Source organism: Amborella trichopoda, chromosome 9, assembly GCF_054954075.1.
Source record: "Amborella trichopoda isolate Santa Cruz 75 chromosome 9, AtrichopodaSantaCruz75HAP2 v2.0, whole genome shotgun sequence".
NCBI classification, from domain to species: domain Eukaryota; kingdom Viridiplantae; phylum Streptophyta; class Magnoliopsida; order Amborellales; family Amborellaceae; genus Amborella; species Amborella trichopoda.
The window spans coordinates 56,654,227-56,674,103 of record NC_142344.1 but is presented as its reverse complement, the minus strand read 5'-3'; the positions used below and the strand labels follow the sequence as shown (position 1 = coordinate 56,674,103).

Sequence of the window (19,877 nt, the reverse complement as noted above, 5' to 3'; positions counted from 1 at the left end):
GTATCACAATTGTCCTATAGAACGTGTCCTCCAGTTCATTGGTACGTGCGTGATCGCATAAAATTCCAATTGTACATCTCCTTTTTCGTTCACCTAGGTTTAATTTTATTTTCGACATCTACCTTAATCTCTCAATTTTCTTGGATGAACGACTCAATATATCAAAAGTTATATCTTTTTGGTATTTCACGATCGTCAATCTTAACTACTTCCTCATATCTACTCTTATTACTACTAAACTTACATTTCATATACTCTATCTTAGTTTAACTAATGTTAAAACCTTTAGATTCTAGAACATCCCTCCAAGGTTCTAATTTAGTGTTGACGCTGTTTTGATATTCATTAATGAAAACGATATAAACATGCACCATGATGCCTCATCTTGTAGGTCCCTAATTAAGTTGTCTATAATTAAAACAAAAAGGTATGTGCTCCATACTGACACTTTATGTAGACTTATTGTCACTGAAACTCACTAATCTCTCTATTAGTTGTTCGTACACTAGTTAACACTTTATCAAACATATCTCTCACCAATTTGATGTAGTGTATGGAGACTCATTTATTTTACAATATCTACAAAATTAAATATTGAAGTACTCTATCATGTGATTTATCTAGATCAATAAAGATCATGTGGAGGTATTTTTCCTTTGCTCTAAACTTATTAATCATTTGCAGAAAAATAGCCTCGGTTGTTGACTTCTTTAGCATAAAACTTGATTAGTTTTCTAATACACTTGTTTCATTCCTCAGTGGGTTTTGGCCCTAATTTGTAAAGAGTGTATAATATTTAACATGAAGATAATGAATATGTAAAAATAAATAAATTTTAAAACTAATTTTTGTTTGAAATAAATATTTAGACCATTTTTTTGAAGGGAGTGGATTCCATATGCCTACGAATTGACTGGTACAGTAAACGCCTACGGCCCAGATTGACTGGTACAGTAAACGCCTACGGCCCAGTTACAACCTCTTTTTATATTTGAAATTTATTTATTTTTTATAAATCCAAATCACTTGAAATTTAGAATATTCACTATTCTCATTAAGGCGCGCCTAATAAAAATACAAAAAAATATTTCGTAAAATATAAATTAACCAAAATACCTCCGAAACTTTTTGTGAGTATTTTCGTCAATTTACATTTTACGATTTTTATTTATTTCTATTTTTATTAGATTCTACTATTTTTGAAGAATAAACGTCTCAAATTTTCAGTGATTTGGATTTGTAGAAAAAAAAATAAAAATTCAGATACGAAATGAAATCTTGACCATCATCAATATGAGCGTCGACGTTTACTGTAACAGTCAACCTATGGGCTGACATGATCTTTTCCCTTGTTTTAATCTTTAGGATTGTATATTATGAGCCCATTTATTTTTAGGACAAGGAGGTTACAATTTTAATTTGGCATAACGACACATCATCAACCACTTGATTTCAAATTTAACACTCAATGATGATTGAGGCATCTTTGTATAAAAAATAAATCATCTCATCGTAGATCCATTTCAATCTATTTTGAAGGGACCACCAATTACATCTATCTTTGGAATGGATGGTTTATACGTTAGGGGACGCAAATGTAGAAATGCATCCCCCGCCGATAACACCACCATTTTTTAAAAATTTCACTCTCTTTGCTTCATGCCTTGAAGGCTTAAACCCTAGACAGTACCTACTTCAAGCCTTAACCCTTGACACTGTGAAGGATTCTCTCTATCTAGAATGCACCATTTCTTCCCCTTGCGAAATTCATTATGGAAGCGCCTCGGCTTCTCTCTATCCCCTCTCTCTATACGCCCCTTCTCCCAAGCCATTTGCTCGCCAAAAAAGCTCGAAAGAGTTCGAGACCATGGCTACGACAACTACATGGAAGTCCAAAAAAAGATAATAAAAACCCTAAAATTTCAGGACCTCATTCTCTCTCAACCCTCTCAAACCATCTGCATCGCTCGCCTTGATGCCCTGGCCCGTCGATTTGGCCTGAAACAATTCGAGGCCGGAGCTTTTGTTCTGAAATTTCCCCATGTTTTTGAAATTTACGAGCACCCAGTTCAAAGGATCCTCTTTAGCAGGCTCACAAAAAAAGCCCTAGATCAATTTCGTAGTGAAAACCAGGCGCTCGTGGCCCAACTACCAGAGGCCATTAATCGTCTCCGGAAGCTTCTTATGGTGTCGAATTCTCAGAGGTTAAGGCTCGAACATGTTAGGGTTGCTCGTCGAGATTTAGGCTTACCTGATGATTTCGAATTCACCATTTTACTTAAGTTTCCCCAATATTTTAGGCTTATTGATTCACCTGATCCAAGATCAAAGTATATTGAGCTCGTAGAGAAAGACCCCAATTTAGCAATTTGTGCAATTGAGCGAGCTAGAGAGATGGAGTATCGAACCAAAGGTAAAGATGCAGAGAATATTAGGTTTGCGTTCATTATCAACTTTCCACCTGGGTTTAAGATTGGTAAATACTATAAGATCGCAGTTTGGAAATGGCAGAGGTTGCCTTATTGGTCTCCTTATGAAGATGTTTCTGGTTATGATTTGAGGTCCATTGAAGCTCAGAAGAGAATGGAGAAGAGAGCAGTTGCAATGATTCATGAGATTCTAAGTTTAACTGTTGAGAAAAAGATCACTTTAGAGAGAATTGCTCATTTTAGAAATGCCATGAACTTGCCTAAGAAACTGAAGGAGTTTTTATTGCAGCATCAGGGAATCTTTTACATTTCCACGAGGGGGAATCATGGGAAGCTTCATACTGTGTTCTTGAGAGAGGCTTATAGGAAGGGTGAATTGATTGAGCCCAACGATTTGTATTTAGCGAGGAGGAGGCTTGCAGAGCTCATTATGATGAGCCCTAGAAAGATGAAATTGGGTGAGGATTTGGGGCGTTTGAGGAGAGAGAGAGATGATGATCGTGGCATTGGGTTCGAAAGAGAGTCGTGGGATGGTGGGGATTTGGACAATGCGGGAAGTGAGAGAGAGGATGGGGGTGATACTGGGCCAGGAATGGAGTCTTGGGTTGATGGGGATTCGGAGAATTCAGGCAGTGAGAGAGAGGATGGGAATGATATTGGGAGAGAGAGGGACCCTTGGGTTGACGAGGATTTTGAGAATTCGGGCAGTGAGATAGAGGAAGAGGCTGAAATTGTGTTCGAGAGAGATTAGGTTAATGACCTATCAGAGGAGAACAGTTGCCCAGTTCAAAACTTCCTGGTGAATCTCTCACCAGCTACTTGGATGGTGAGTTCCTTGGTTTATTTTTTTCACACTTCTTAATGAGAATGAGCTGATAAATTGCTATTTAGTTTCAGAAATGTTGAAGAGAGGGATGCTTGATCGGAAACCTTAAAGTAATTCCTTCCATTACAGAGTTCTTTTGATTTAGGTTTAACTTAATTACTCGGCATTGTTTCATTATCTCTGTCACATTTTGCTGAAATATGGGATTTGCATACAAGAAGGTCGTGTTCCATGCCTTTGTCATGCTATATTAGTATTTTTTTAGAAGATAGAATAACAAGTGACTATCAAGGATTAAACTGTTGTGAAAAATTCATGTGGTTCAATGGCTTCTAATGGTTACTTTCTTAGTTTTTGGTACTAAATGGATATTCTGTGGCTTTTCAATTGTTCAGTCAGTCTAATTGATTTTCAAACATATGGCTGTGTGGTACAATTGTGAGAGTCTAAAGAATTGAAACCATGGTCGCAGCCTGTGGCACCACTTTCCAAGACACATAAATCCCCTTTGCTCACTATTTTCCTATAATCACCTGCCTCTCCTTTCTCAGTGCTTCATAAGTTAGATTTCAAGCGTCGTTTATTCTAATTTGACTTCCTCTTATTGTTCTCTCTCATTATTCTTTAGCTTCCTCCTTTTCTGTATTATTTATTTATTTTGTATTTTATAGTTTTAAAAACTTTTCCTGATATCCATTGCTATCTGAACTCATTTCGCCGCCCTCCCCATTGCCTCTCCTAGCTTAGGTTTCTCGTTCTCTTTATCTTGCTAATTTCTTAAAACCTCATTGCTAAGATTCTGGTATTTCATTTTATTTTTTCAGTATGTCATCTTAAAGAACGCCTTAATTCGAGAGATGTCCTGAACTTCACAACTGAATGTCTTGGAAGGGTTCTCTCAGCAACTCCATTCGGTGAGGTATGTCTCATGGTCCACTAAATGCTGATTCTACTTTTTGGTCCTCTTTTGATTTGCTGTTTGATTAATGATATGTTTTGCTTTCAAAGAAATGTCACTGATATTTTGAATCTATCTGTAGTGTTTTGATTGCTTGGATCTCTATGTCATTTACGCTTTCATTATATAATTGTCTTCTTATTTTTTGTAAATGCATGACATAAACTCTCTTATGTTGTTTCATGTGGCATCGGGGGACCTAAGTTTATTGTTTCTTGTTACCTTTCACTTTGTGGTGTTTATTATCTTATGTAATTAAACACTTACAAGTAAGAAGCCATTTCAAGACAACTCAGGCATTCAGCTATTAATCCTTCAGTCTAAGAGATTTCATACTTATTTTATTTTCATTTACCTTCATATTTGAACAAATTTCTTCTTGCTCTACAATGCAGGAACCAAACCCCCCCCACCTTCTCCTTGATTAATGGCCACAAAATTTGCTTTTGTTTGCTTAGGGCCGTTTGGATACCTGTATTTCTATTACGGGGAAATAGATTACGAGGAAATATGTCATTTCCAGTGTTTGGTTACCTACGTAGTGGGCAGGAAATGAAACACATTTCCTAACATTTCCTCGAAAATTATGAAATCTATTACCCACCCCAATAGCTAAAAAAGACCCCGCATACTATCGACCTATAACAAGACTGGTTACGGGAGGCACCTACATACAAAATGTATTACGAAAAAAGACGGGTAATATCAAACCCCCAACGGACCCACTAGAAAATATTAAATACTATTCATAAATTTGAGGTCCGCATCATGCTATCTTTTACCTCTCTCTCGCTGAGAAACTCTGTTTGTTGTGCCTGCAATAATATGGCTTCGCACTATATCCCTCGACTTGGCTCCTTGGTGGTTTCCCATTTTGGCCCGAAACCCTAGTTTTTCACTCGACCTACTTGGATTTCGATTTTCAGGTGGTTTCTTAGCCAGATTTCCAGAACCCACATCTTCAAAGTAGATCCTCTTTCCGAGCATTAGCCCATTCATGGTCTCACACTCATTTTCTTTGTCTCTCTAAAACTGTCGCTCTCTCTCTCTCTAGCTTGGAGGTTGGTAATGTTGGTGCATCCTCCTTTCTATCTGTAATTGCTCAAAATTTACAACCTTTATTCATATCATCCCTTGTGTTTAGGGGGAAAATAAACAAAGCAAGGAAAGCATGCCTAAAATCATCCATTTTTTCAAGGAAAAATGTGAAATTTGTGGGGGCTAAGGGATCAGCACCGCTGGTGGAGGTGGTATTACATTCACTGGTGAGGCAGCACTGGAGGAGAGAGAAGAGGCGCAGGCTGTGGAAGCATCGAAACTGGGGGAAGAGAGAGAACAAGCAGGGGGTGGTAGGTCAGGCAGTGGCGGAGGAGTGAGAATAGGCATTGGCGGTGGAAATATTGGAAGTGGAGGAGGAGAGAGAAGTGGTATAGGCGGTGGAAGTATTGGGATTGGGAATATGTGATTTTTTTGAATAAAGTGTAGTAATAGTAGGGTGGGAATCTTATTGGGTTATTATGGGTTTGCATTTAAATTTTTTTTTTTATGTAAATTCAAACTTGCCGGGTAATTATTGCCGGATAAAATCAACCCAGATATTACCTTCACATATTAGAAAACAAAGTGGTTTTAATTGAATATTTCATATTAAAAAGAAATAAAAAAGTATTAAAAAACCAGATTACTATAGATAAAATTAACACAATATTTTCTAGTCAAAATGTCGGTAATGCATTTTTCAGATTTCTTCAAACATAGCCAAACAATAGCAATGTATTTCTGAGGTTGAATCTAGATATTACCCAAACAGTAACAATCTATTTGCAGGTAATGTGTTACGTCAGTACTGTATGATGCCAATAATATATTTTCCTATTTTTCCAGGTACCCAAACGACCCCTTTGCGATAATATGCTTGTCTCCCTAATTATGCTGCATGGTATTTTTATAAAATTTGATAGCCGTCCTATTGGGATTTTAACATTATTTTGTTGTTGATGATAGTATTCCATAATGGTTTCTATGTTTTAGTACTAGTTATTCTAGTTTTATGGAGCTTCTAATCTCACTTTGTTCATAAAATCGACACGGTTGTAGGGTGCAATGAAACATTGTTTGTTAGACTATCTTAGACTGATAACACTAAATATACACAATAAGCATGATAAACTATCTTAGACTGAAAGGTCAATAGATGAAGGCATGGCTTAAAAATGGCTAAAATGTTCACATGTTTTCTGTTCACTGGCCCAACCAAAATGGCATCCATCAAGGATGTGGATTTTGTCCATCTAGTCTGTGTACTAGTGGACTGTTTTAAAAACTTGGGGAAATGATTTGTGTCCCCCCACCCCCCCCCAAAAAAAAAAAGAAAAAAAGAAAAAAAGAAAGAACAACAAAAAGAAAAAACACAAACACACACAAAACAACCACAACAACCAACCCAAAAAACCAAAAAGAAAAAAAAAGTAAAATATTTTAGATCTATGAAATTTCTAAAACATAGGAAGATAGTCAAACAGACACAAACAATGCATATTGGGATAATATATTATCCAAATATAAAGAAAAACAACAATGCCTTTTTTCAGATTTTGAAAAATTTGAATATTAAATTGATTTGTCAAACAGTTCTTCTGAGAGTGGGTTCATGTGAGGTGATGTGAGAGTTGAGAGAGACAGTTAGAGGAATGAAAAAGTAGGTCCAATGGGTCTTGTAAGGAGAGAAAGGAGTGTGAGAGAGGCCATTGGGCCTAGAGAGATAAAGTATGGATGGAGTGAAAATTCTATAAATTCCATCGAAGCCCAAGTTTATTGGAAATAAAAAGGTTTGTTTTTCTCTTCTCTTTGTCTGCTGCCATCAACAATGAAAGTTTACACGCATATTATTTTCAACATGGTATCAAAGCCAGGCCATTGGGCTTCAAAATTCAATATGGGGAAGACAACCCCCAAGTATTTTTTTACTTCAATTGAAACTTGTTCCAATTTCGAAGTTTGCTTTGTGAGTAAGATTGCCTCTATGTGATTGTTTCACATTGCTTGAGGCTTCTTGTCTTTCCTGAGCCGCAAGTGAGGCTTCCAAACAAGTATGGTGAAGCCCATTCCTTTCCTTACTGCCTTGTTTGCTTTTAGGTAAGAGAATAGTCCCTTTAGTTGCTTTTGGGCTAACTCATCTGTGGGACTCTCTGCTATCCCTCCACGCGGTCAATAGGGTTTCCTGGGAATCAGTTATTCATTTGGGCTAGGGTTCCGTTGATTCTCCTTCTTCTCTGTTTCTTCATTAAAAGGGCGCACTATGATCGCGGTTAATAGAGTACTCGAAACATTGTATATACTGCTTTGACCACAGTTTGGTAAACATTTAGTTCTCTCTCAAAGATGTATGCAGAGTAAGTTTCACTGAGAGACTTTTCGCCAGAGTAACAAGAAGAAAATGACCACAGTTTGTCAAACATTTAGTTCTCTCTCAAAGATGTATGCTGATTAAGTTTCACTAAGAGACTTTTTGCCAGAGTAACAAGAAGAAACTGTCTTGTCAATGTTAAGTACCATAGTTACTGAAGTCCTCACTTAAAAATAATAAAGTATAGAAATTGGAAGGTGTGGCTGAAAAGGTACTTTGCAAGGCAAGGTCAATGGGAGGTGCTCAATTGTCCTGAACATAGACCGATTGCCCAAGATAGGCTCGTGGCATGGTAAAAGCAGAATGGGAAGGCCCTACATGCAAATGAAATTTCATGTGGACCCGATATGTTCCTCATGTGGAGATGTGGAAACAGCGAAAGTAGCCGGAGATTGGTTTGCAACTGTGCACGAGTAGGTGAGCGGTGCGAGAAAGGCATTATTGAGAGCAGATCTACAAGGATGTAAACAAGGCAATGGCTCCATCATTGAGTTTGCACAAAAAGTGAAAGATCTATGTGACCAATTTAGAAGGAACTGACATTAAAATAGAAAATGACATCCGAGTTTCTATCCTCTCGGAAAATCTAAGGACTATGTTTGATGCCATGAGACTGTTGATTAAAAAAATAAAGCATCCTTGCATATTTTCAGAACTCTCTTTTCTCAAAGAAGGGAGTGAGTTGGCAATTAGGTGAACTATCTCATCTCAATGAACAGGAAGCAAAGGTCTGAGGACAGAGTAGACATTTAGGTGAACTCTCTCCTCTCAAAGAAGAGGAGCAAAGTGCTTCTTAGATCTGTGTTGATGTCTTGAAGACTCTAACCTTCACAGATATGAGAGTATGGCTTTACAATTCTGAGAGGAAGGCTTTATAGATTTGTGAATCCCCACCAGCTGGAACCTGTAAGGTTTAGGCTCCCAATCACAATTACAAAACATGTTAAATATAGGACTATCAGTCTTATGTTCCCCAAATGGTTCTCTACCTCCCTTTCTATCCACATGCTTTTGCAGTTTTCTCACCTCCTTTTATGGATCTGAGCTCAAATGGCTATAACCTGAGATTACGAGATGCTCTCTGATCTCTTAGATTTTGAGGTTCACAGTGATGGATTGTTCTCAGAGCGCAAATGGCTCTTAGATATGGTTAGTGGTGATCGTTGCATAGCACCAAAGGTTCTTATGTACAGAGCACAATAAGCTTTATGACATAGTAAACACTCAGATCTACACAAGAGTCTCTCAAAATACAAAGTTTTTTGGATTTGAGTGGCTCTTCTATGGGGATCTCTGCCTCCTCTCTCCCCTTCCTCTCAGGTATGACCTCTCTCCTCCTCAATCCGGCTCTCTCAGATTAGGTCTTTCTGCCTCCTCTCGGGTCTGACTCAATTGGCCTCCTGTCAGGTCTTCTCTTTACCTCCTCTCATATGAATTTTACTCTCCACAATCTTGTTTCTGTCGGCTAAATTTTACGTATTCTCATTTTCATATTTTGAATTTTTTACTCTTTCCATTCCTATTTCCGACATCTGAATTTTATTCTGCGTCCTCATTTCCAACATTTTCTATCTTGGGAGTCTACTATTGATTGCTCATATCCACCATTAGCATTCCTTAGTGGAAAATATTTATGCCTTGTATGTGTATGTAACAGGGTACTTATGCTCATCATGCATAGTCCATGTTTATCCCAGGACAGTGGATGATGAGTTGTTGCCCACATTTTTTAACTGCTCAAATCTTTTTTGGTGGGAGTAGTTGCTCAACTCCACTGCCATGAAGCATGGGCAATGGATGTTGGGTTAGAGTAACCCAATTGTATACTCGTTTGACTAATAGCATCTGACCCCAGTGATTCAAAAAGCGGACCGCCCAGTGTCGCCTAGGCGGTCCGAAAGGGCAGCTAATCTGGGCGGTCGATCCCTGGGTGGCCGCCTAGGCGCTACATAACCTGCCTAGTCGGGCGCCCGTCGCCTAGGGCCTACGCCCCGCCCAGGGGTGGAAATAACTTTTGGTAGGGGCAATTTTGGTCATTTGTTTTTGTTTTTAAGGCCCAAAAATTAGGGTTTTAAGTTCATTTGAACTTTGATTGAAGTATTGTGTATTGAACTATTGAAGATTCTTTTAAGTCTTCAAGTATTACTTTCATAGTTTTATAACTCAATTTTGTTTTCTTCATCATGGTGGTGTATTGCAGTATTGGTGTGATACTATTTGATAACTTGGTTTGATAATTTGGTTGGTTGGAAAATTTTAAGTTTTAATTGGATATGAAGTATGAACCGACTTATGGATTATGGTTAGGCTTATGGAGTGTGTGCTAAATGCTAATATGTAGTATAATTTGAATTATGTAATGCAATACATATAACTGATACTGACATAACTGCAGAATCCTTATTTGGATTCAACTGGGCCGCCCAGGTTCTGGGTGCCCGCCTAGGCGTTGGGCGGCCTGGACTCCTCAGGCCGCCTAGGACCCGCCTAGCGCTTTTTGAGACACTGTCTGACCCTTACCATAATGAGTTTGGTTACTATGGTTATCTCGAATATAGTACTTGGGTGCTTTTGCCCAATATCATTTGACCATGCTTCCAAAAGCGATGGACTTTTAAGTAATTGTTCCAACCAAAACAAATTAGTGGCTACTAAAGTTTGCAATAGCTTATCATCAACCATCCTCAACATGGATGGTAGATGTCGGGACTTGGTGCCCTATTCCATACACATACAGGGAACGGAATATTTTTGAGTGGTTGTCCCTCTTAAATATTGGAGTGGCCTTAAAAGCGAACAACGCATGAACTCCACAGTCCATGGATGAGTATGGAGTATGGACAGTAGGTGTTGGGTCTGAGTACCCAACAATATAGCTGTACCATATATAGGATAGTATGCCTCCATCATGTCTTATTTTCTAGGGGGCCCATATTTTTCCACAAAATTCTTTATCGGGCTGGCGCATGGCCTATATGATGCATGCAAGTATATTATATTTTCGCAAGTGAGATATGCAAATGGATAAATCACAAATATTTTGAAAGAAAGGAAATGCATGAAGAATAACCAATTTATCCACTATAGTTTGGTACTTAATTTGATTTGATCAGAACTACAACGATCCAAAATGAAGCTTATAATGGTCTCTTCTAGGATCTTCAAATTATTGAAAATCGGGGTAAATTCCTTCATAACCCATACATAAGTAAAACTGCGGTAGATATTTTTTAATATGTTAAGTACACATTAAGACTGTAAATACTTAGTACAAAAAAGTTTACAATCACCCTTGATCATCAAATGTGAAATCAAGTCGCTGCGGGTGTACCAATTACCGAGCTTGGAATGAGAAAATTTTCCTTGGATCTTTTGCGGGGAAATGATCACCCCGGCTAGCCAGTTTTACAACCATAGCTTGGGGTATCTTTGACATAAATGTACAAAAGGTGACGGTCTCGTTTTTTGAGAGTCCCTAATGACATGCAATATAAGGGCTATTTACACATTCACATAAAAGTTTTAAAAAATTATTTTTGTGGTGATCCTCCTAAATTTTCGAATGCTTCACTAATTCCAAATATCCTTATTGGTATAAACATGGTACCAATTTCCAAGTTGGTATTTGATATTAACTTGGAACTAAATCCCAAAGATTTTGAATTTCCAAAAGGGATAACGTAGAACTTTCAGCAAGGGTAACTTAGAAACCACCAATATGACTAGCATGTGGCTGCAGCATATTGTACATCATGGGAGCATTCAAAGTCCATTCCTAATGGTGAAGAATAACCATAGCTCCTAATAGGAATTTACTTGGGTAGGATAGATCTTCATCATATGAATGTATGGTGCACGCCTCTGTGGTGCACCACATACCATATGCCCTGCCAATCCAAAATCAGTGCTATTGCATCATAAATATAAAAAATGTGAACTGTCACAAAATTCCAATGGTACCCGTATGATGCAAATTTGCTTAGACTTCAACAAAATGACATTAATCCCATTTCAACTATTTCCTTGGTAACTGAAATTTATCTTGGATTTAATCTTAACTACTTACATTTTTCATTTTGTACGTGTAAGTGGTTTTTGTCTACATGTATAACTGCAGGCATGATATGATATGGTTTTGTCGAGTTTGATTCAAAGCACTCTACATTTCCTATGTGGTATACCAATCATGGTAATTCCACTTTGTGAAATTAGAGTCACTAATAAGAGGAAGATAGTGGGATGGAAATTTGGAATGGATGTGTTTTAGAGTGGCTGGAGGGAAATTTAGAAGTGGATAAGCTGGTTCATTCTATAATAGATAAATGCTGGCATATAGGACCAACCATACTTTATAGGACAGAATGTTGGCTGTCAAAAAACAACATATCCATGGAATGAGTGTGGCTGATGAGGATGTTGAGATGGATGAGTGGAAAGACAAGAAATGATAGAAGTCAGTATGAATACATCAAAAAGAACTTAGGGGTAGCTCCAATAGGCAATAAGATGAGGGATAGTAGATTTAGATGGTCTGACCATGTGCAGCATCGACGTAGAACGACATCAGTTAGGAGGGATGATTTGGTTCAAGTGGAAGGCTTTAAAAGGGCAAGGTGAAGACTCATAAGGACATGGATGGAAGTACTGAGAAGTGATATGGCGACTTATAGTCTGACTGAAGGTATGACCCTTGATAGAGCAGGATGATTGAGTAGGATTCGTATATCTGATCCCAAATAGTTGGGATAATACTCGGATTAAATATATAAAGAGACTGATTACTTTTAGTACAAGGAGATCACCACCATTGTCCATCCAATTTTAAGCAGGAGGTTGTGAGTGCGCCGTTGAATAAACTCAAAGCAAAAAAATCAAAAGATTTTTTTTGAACTTCGTGATACACCCCAAGTTGTCCAATTTGGCATCTAATGAATAGGAGCAAATGTGACCTTCTTGTAACAAAGATAAATGTGTATATATATATATATATATATATATATATATATATATATTAATGGGATAATCTAAACTTCACAACCCTTCAAATTACAAAGGTTCAAGATAGAGAGAGTTGTGAAGGGTAAATTTATTAATTTTGTAGTCTATTTTTTAAAAAAAGATACTTTTGTGGGGCAATTTTGTAAATATTGCTACAAGACAAAGGGTACTTTTGTCATCTCCATAAGGGGTAAAGTTGAAATTTTAACTAAAGAACAAAGGCACTCTACAAATAAAGTTCCAGCACACTAATTTCCAAAATTCCATTGTATTTTTTGTTAAAATTTCAAATTTGTCATTGCTTAATGATAAAGTTACCTATTTTAATAAATTTTTAATAAAAAAATAATCATTGTTTTAATAAATACACCCATCACAACCCCTTATAACTTGAATCTTTGTATTTTGAGGGGTTGTTAACTCTAGACAAACCCTATAAGAAGAGATTGCAAAATGCCTATACGCGAAAATGAAAGTATTTTTGCCCATAGGCTCGGCGCCTTTCGATTTTTTCGGACGACGTGGATTAAAGATCGTCATGGACATAGCATGTTTGTGACGTGATTATTTTCACTCAAAAAATTACGGGGACCACCACGGCTCTCGTAGGTTTGTGGCGGGCTTTAGGTAAAACCGTCATGCAACAACTACAATGTCAGCCAACGGCCTTAGATTGAATATGAGCCCGTTCCAATGGTCATGAGCTCATTTTGTATTTGAATTTGTTTTTTTTTTTTCTACAAATCCAAATCACTTGAAATTTTGCACTTTTATTTATTAAAAATAGGATAATCTAATAAAAATATATAAAAAATAATATACAAAAAATAAATTGACCAAAATATCTTTGAAAAGTTTGGGGGCATTTTGGTCAATTTATGTTTTGCAAATTATTTTTTAATATTTTTATTAAGTGCGCCTTGATGAGAAGAATGGACGCGTAAAATTTCAAGTGATTTGGATTTGTAGAGAAAAAATGCGAATTCAAATATGCAATGAGGACGTAACCTGCAGATCGGCCTAGATTAAATCTTAGCCGTTGGCTGACACTATAGCTGTGGGGTGGCTCCATCCCCCCCCCAACTATGTATACATGCTTGAAACACAAGATTTTCATTAGTGACAGTTCTAACGGGAAAAGTGGCATAGGTTCAGAAAATACACACACCCCATGTTTATTAACCTCCCCCGTGGCCCATGCCCCTGCCCCATACGTGCCCATGTGCCTTGTACAAGGCTAAGCACATCACGTGGTGCAGGTAAGGCGTATCACTGCCCTCGATGGTGCCATCGCTGTGCGGGCCTCGCACCCCGATGCACTACACACATACCTCATGGACGTCCCATCGGGGAGCGCATATGCCCATGTGTATCAACGAGGCTCGACCAAGTCGAGACACTTGACGTGATGCACTGCGGTGGGGGGTGTGGGGCGCATCACCCCAGTGGCCACGAGGCCTGATGAACGGTCATGAGGGGTCGACGAATGCATAAAAAACGTGCCATGGGGTCGGATAGTGGGTGACCATGAGGCCCGGTGAGCGGTCATGAGGGTCCAACGAATGTATCATGAGGGGTCGCCCCACTCCTCGCAACTATGTATACATACATGCTTGAAACACAGGATTTTCATGAGTGACAGTGCTAACGGAAAAGTAGTGTTCAGGAAATACGCACGCCTCATATTTATTAACTTCCCCCATGGCTCATGCCCGTGCCCTGCGATGGGGCGGTTCCTCATGGCGCATTCATTACACCCGCGGTGGGGCATGGGCCACGGGGGAGGTTAATAAACATGAGGCATGTGCATTTCCTGGACCTATGTCACTTTCCCTGTTAGAATTGTCACTCATGAAAATCCTATGTTTCAAGCATGTATACATAGTTGGGGGGGGGATGGGGCGACCTCTCATGGTGCATTTGTTGGACCCTCATGACCGTTCATCGGGCTTCATGACCATGTATTGTCAGACCCCGTGGACGGTTTTTATGCATTCGTCGGCCCCTCATGACCGCTCATCGGGCCTTGTGGCCACACGGTAATGTGTCCCACGCCCCCACTGCGGTGCATCACGTCACGTGTTCCGACTTGGTCGAGCCTTGCCGGTGCACATGGGCATGTGCCCCCCCACTGGGGTGTCCACGAGGCGTGTGTGCCGTGCATCAGCGTGTGAAGCCCGCACCTTCGAGGGTAGTGATGCGCCTTGCCCGCACCACGTGGTGTGCCTAGCTTCATGTATGGGGCATGGGCCATAGGGGTAAACATGAGGCGTGTGCATTTCCTGGACCTATGCCACTTTTTCAGTTAAAACTGTCACTCATGAAAATCCTATGTTTCAAGCATGTATACATAGTTGGGGGGTAGGGCGACACCTCATGTGTTTCGAGAAGGGCATTTTTGTAATTTTAGCTTACCTTTAAAGTCCAATCATCATTCAAAAAGTTAAAGGAATCTTTTTGAAATTGAGTTTTGGAACGATTTTAAAAATATAAAATACCCTTTTTAAAGTACATGAAAAATTTATATTAGAAAGTCATTTTTTACCATATAAGGGTATTTTATGGTAAAAAAAAATTTGAGTAATAAATTCTAAGTTCACCATTAGCGTGGTGTATTCTAGAATAACCTATATATATATATATATATATATATATATATATATATATATATATATAGAGAGAGAGAGAGAGAGAGAGAGAGAGAGAGAGAGAGAGAGAGAGATACGAGCTTCATATCGTTAATCTTCCTCATGCATCAGTCATGACACTCTTGGGCTTAATCATTACGAGATTTGGCATGAGAGTTGATTTTGACGGATCGAGTTTCCTGATAAAATTTTCTTCAACTCCTAACTCAGTGATTAGTTTGGTCCTGAAAATGCCCTAGATTTCCTTTTTATTGGCTTTGACATTTGCCTATATAGTTTCTCCATTTTTAATAGTGGGTTGCTTGTCTTTTCATCTTTTTATTACCCATTTTTGAGGTAAATTTTCATTTTTCGTTGACATATTTGCATATTGGTGTTAATGTTTCAAGTTTCATTTTTCGTTCTTTCGTCAACTTACACTTCTTTACACATTTAAGGTTAAGAGCATATTAGAAGTGTTGGGTTCATCAGATATTTTTTTTAAACAAGCTGTTGCATTTGGTTTTTCAGTTTATGCAATTAACTTCTAATTCTTGGTTACTTAGGTAGTATTGAGTATTGACAAGCTTTGGTTTGCTTGTTATATATGGGACTGCTCCGGTGATGTTGATCTTTTCAATGTGTAAGTTATCGTTCCAATTTCCGAAGCTAAATGTGGAAATGAAGAGACATCTGAGGAGCTATGCTTTAAAATCCAATTTGTCTTGGCTGTTAGATCCTTATTTTGTGGCCAGAGATTGGTTATGTGCTACTTCGTAGTTGAGAGTGGTTGAGTAACTTCTTCTTCTTTAAAAACAATAAATGTGGTTATGAATTTATCAGATTCTCTGTCTTTCTATTGAAATGGGGAACTCTTTATTTTATTTTATTTACTTTTTTGGTTTTGTGAACTTTGAAACCTTGTTTTCCTGTAGGATTCAGATTCAATTACTTTGTTTGTGACAATGTCGAAGGTGTGAATCCTCAATCGATTTACTCAATCACTAAGTGTTGTCACCTAATCACCTTGTCTTTGGCTTGGTTCTGACATATTTGCACGTGTGTTGGATCAGAAAACATGACCACTGTATCACATGCATGTGTAATAATTTTCTAAATTAATCTAGTAATTATATTTTTTGAAGAAAAATTGTTTCATGCGGTGGGAACCGCATTTCTACATTTGGGGTCCTTGTGGTATAAAGCATCCATCTTAAAAATGGATGCAAATGGGTGTTCCATCTAAAAGCAATTGAAACTAATGGTCCAAATGTTTTCGTAGTAAAATTATTATTTCTAATTTTCAAAATTTATTTATTTATTCATATTCATGATCTCCATGTTAGAGATTACATGTCCTTAAAAATTAGGGCAAAAAATCCATCTCAAAAATCGATTTTTAAGAGGTGGCTCATTTCTACATGAACTCATAGAAACTGTGTCCTAAATTGAAATATATAGTACATGGTTTTCCTAATTCATTTTCCGTTTATTTTTAGTTATTCGTGAGCCAGTATCCACAAATTACATAGCGACCGTCAAAGTAACTAATAGATAACAAAGTAAAAAGCCATTCAGTTCTTGGGATTGTACACCAAAGACCATTTGTATTTGGTATGAGATGATCACAGTTACCCTTATGCCGTCAGATGGGAAATTGGGCGGTTAAGGGTGTCACATGGCTTAGGAAATTTTTCTTGGACTTTGAGCTCGATTTATGGGAATGCTTCCAGCCATCTAATTTCAAATTGAATAGCTGGGTGTGATTATAACTTTCTAGTACCGTAAGTAAATGATCTTCATTGCGTTCTTTCCCTCATTTCCTAGATTGGTTTCCTTGTATAAAAAAGAAGCATTGTTCCTTTACAAAAACCATTAAAAAGATGACGGTAAGTATGCCAACGTTGGAAGATTGGAGCTAGCTCAACTGCGAAACTGACCCAACGTACATAGTGAAGAGAAAAGCCATAAAATGGATTCAAATCCTTAATAAAAAGGGAAACCCATGAATGAAAAATTGTCGATCTAGATTGAGAATGGTTCAAGGCCATTGCCGCTATTGGTTGGAATTGGCAAAATAGATCTTTACTTAAATATAACATACAAATACTGTATTACATAGTTGGAATAGCTTAGTTGGCTTGACCATGCACAGGAAAATAGCACTTGGTCGGAGGTTCAAACCATCCGTCTGGTGCTCTAATGGTATTATGGCTTTTCTTTTTCTGTTTTGCCAGATTGCGGATCTGGACGATCTGGATTGGGATTGGTGGGTGGGCAAGCCACCGCACCGATCCTTGTTTTAAAACCCTGATGAAACTACTCATCAACAGTTATCATTTTCTAGATTGGAAATCAATCAAGATTGTAAGTCAGAAAGTGGACCAAGCTCTCTCTCTCTCTCTCACACACACACACACCCATCTTCAGCATCATTGTCCTGGCATTTCTAATAGATATGATCTCTATCTGATTTATCTGTTGCATATTGAACATCTCTGTGTGTACTCATTTTCTAGCATTTCTATTGGATGTAATTATTTGTTGCATATTGAACCTTTCTCTATCTCTCTATCTCATATCACTTTCTAGCATTTCTAGATACGATCTGCTCTCTCTAATTTATTTATTGCAAATCGAACATATATCTTTCTTTCTGTCTCTCTCATCATCATCGTTTAGTATTAGATTTTTTCTCCACTCTCTCTCAAATCTTTGTGATAGCCTGTGTCTACTCATTTTCTAGCATTTCTATTCGAAGTAATTATTTGTTGCATATTGAACCTTTCTTTGTCTCTCTCTCATATCACTTTCTAGCATTTCTAATAGATATGATCTGCTCCCTCTAATTTATTTATTGCATATTGAACATATATCTCTCTTTCTGTCTCTCTCATCATCGTCGTTTAGTAATAGATTTTTTCTCCACTCTCTCTCTTAAATCTTTGTGATAGCCTTAAAATATATTTTCATCTCTAATTATAAAATTTAAAGCTTCAAAAATAGTGTAGATCGAGCAGATCTATGAAAACTTGAAAATCTTGATAATTGATGGTTGAAAAATGCATTACAAGATGCATTACACTATTTCCAAAACTTGAAAAATGCATTACAAGATGCACTATTTCCAAAACTTGAAATTCATTTTTTTCTCATGTCCATGCATCTTGAGGTCAAGATGATCAATTTGAGGATATTTGGGCATCAAACCAACCTCTTCCAGTGAAATTTTGAGGTGCGCCCTAATTTGAATGTTTAGAGCCTCGCACTTGTATAAACTTTTTCCCTCAGTTATTGGATACAGTGTATTTTAGATCTCTCTCTCTCTCTCTCTCCATTTGTGTGTATGCACAGTGAACATATGTTCTTTTTGCAGGCATAAGGTATCTCGCTCTGCCATGCCACTGGGGTCCAATGCAAATCAAGCCGGGTTTGCTAGAGAAAATGCTGGGGGTTGAAACATTCATAGGGATCTGTTTGTGACCTTTGTGGATGAAGGGGAATGGCATCATTCTATACAATCCCTACTGAACATCTAGTTTGTCTTGATATTGTTAATTGGCAGCTCATTTCTATTTTCTTTTCCTTGTCTGTTTTTTCTCTTTTGACTGATAGATCCTCATTGGGACCAGATACGGTTCCATTCTGTGAGTTGAGCATCGAGTCACCTCTTCTTATATTTGTTTAGATAAAATCTGATTATTAATTATTAAGATTTTTTTACTTTTTCCAGATTGGGACTTGGGACTTTGTTTAATGGAAATATTTGGAACCTTGTTATTAGTTGCAGTTCGACAAGATTCAACTATGCTATGCATTTCTAGCATGCTGAAGATTCAAATGCTCAATGGGTTTACTTGAACAATTAAAATATTGACAATTCCCATGTTTGGATATATTGTTAGTAAAACAGGAGTTCCAGTCCTAGAAATGGACTATTCAAATTTTCAATTTTGGGTGTGATTTTGATTTTTTTTCTGAGCTATTTTGATGTATATTGAACTAATTCTTCTTCCTTCTTTTTATTGTCTGTGTAATTAGTTTTTAACCCTAAGTTGATTAGATTGCATCCCAAATTTTGGATTCTGCACACATGTACCATTCTTTTCTCGGCTCTTCTCATACACTGAACAATATACAAGGATTCTACTGGCTGTATAAAACAGTGCTAAGAATGAGAAAGATTTTGAATGCTTTGTTTATGTATGAAGCCATATCACAATTGGGTTGGTGTCCAATGAAATAAGTTGTTCATTCATTACGTGATAAATAAGTACACGTGAAGTAGATGCAATATTTGTGAGAGACTTGTTCATTGATTCTCGTGATGAAACCCTAAAAATGATTCATTTTGCACTACTTTCTGCACCCTTTTTTGATGTGAAAACTACTATCACGAGATACATCGTGAAATACTATCTTTTTTACAAATGCGATGAACCCTAACTTTTTCTTTTTGATTTACAAGATTGAAAAAGGGATTGTATACTACGATACTATTTTTATTATTACAAGAAAATCAATCAATTTTAGCCATTGGATGTGAAATTCAATAGATTGAAGTGGATCATAACGTTCAAGAAATTTTATTTCGGACTTTATGTTCAATTAAAGATACATCCTCAACCGCCCT

At 37.5% G+C, this 19,877-nt stretch overlaps 1 protein-coding gene across 5 annotated transcripts; it reads left to right on the top strand.

The window, feature by feature from the left end:
* The first annotated feature begins 1,658 nt into the window (after window positions 1-1,658).
* RPD1 (Ubiquitin carboxyl-terminal hydrolase family protein) lies at window positions 1,659-19,195 on the top strand. 5 transcript variants are annotated; one of them, XM_088848376.1, is made up of 4 exons: window positions 1,668-3,228; window positions 3,327-3,365; window positions 4,080-4,174; window positions 18,621-19,195. In XM_088848376.1, the coding sequence occupies exon 1, from the start codon at window positions 1,741-1,743 to the stop codon at window positions 3,178-3,180; it is 1,440 nt and encodes a 479-aa protein (XP_088704502.1). In that variant the 5' UTR covers window positions 1,668-1,740; the 3' UTR covers window positions 3,181-3,228; window positions 3,327-3,365; window positions 4,080-4,174; window positions 18,621-19,195. The 5 variants fall into 5 exon arrangements, with proteins under 5 accessions (XP_006857867.1, XP_088704502.1, XP_088704501.1 ...); XM_088848375.1 differs by having other exon boundaries at window positions 3,321-3,365; XM_020675720.2 differs by having other exon boundaries at window positions 1,668-3,255.
* The last annotated feature ends 682 nt before the right edge of the window (window positions 19,196-19,877 follow it).

Excerpts from the sequence above, each read along its gene's own strand:
- RPD1 (XM_006857805.4), top strand. The coding sequence starts at position 1,741 with ATGCACCATTTCTTCCCCTTGCGAAATTCATTATGGAAGCGCCTCGGC.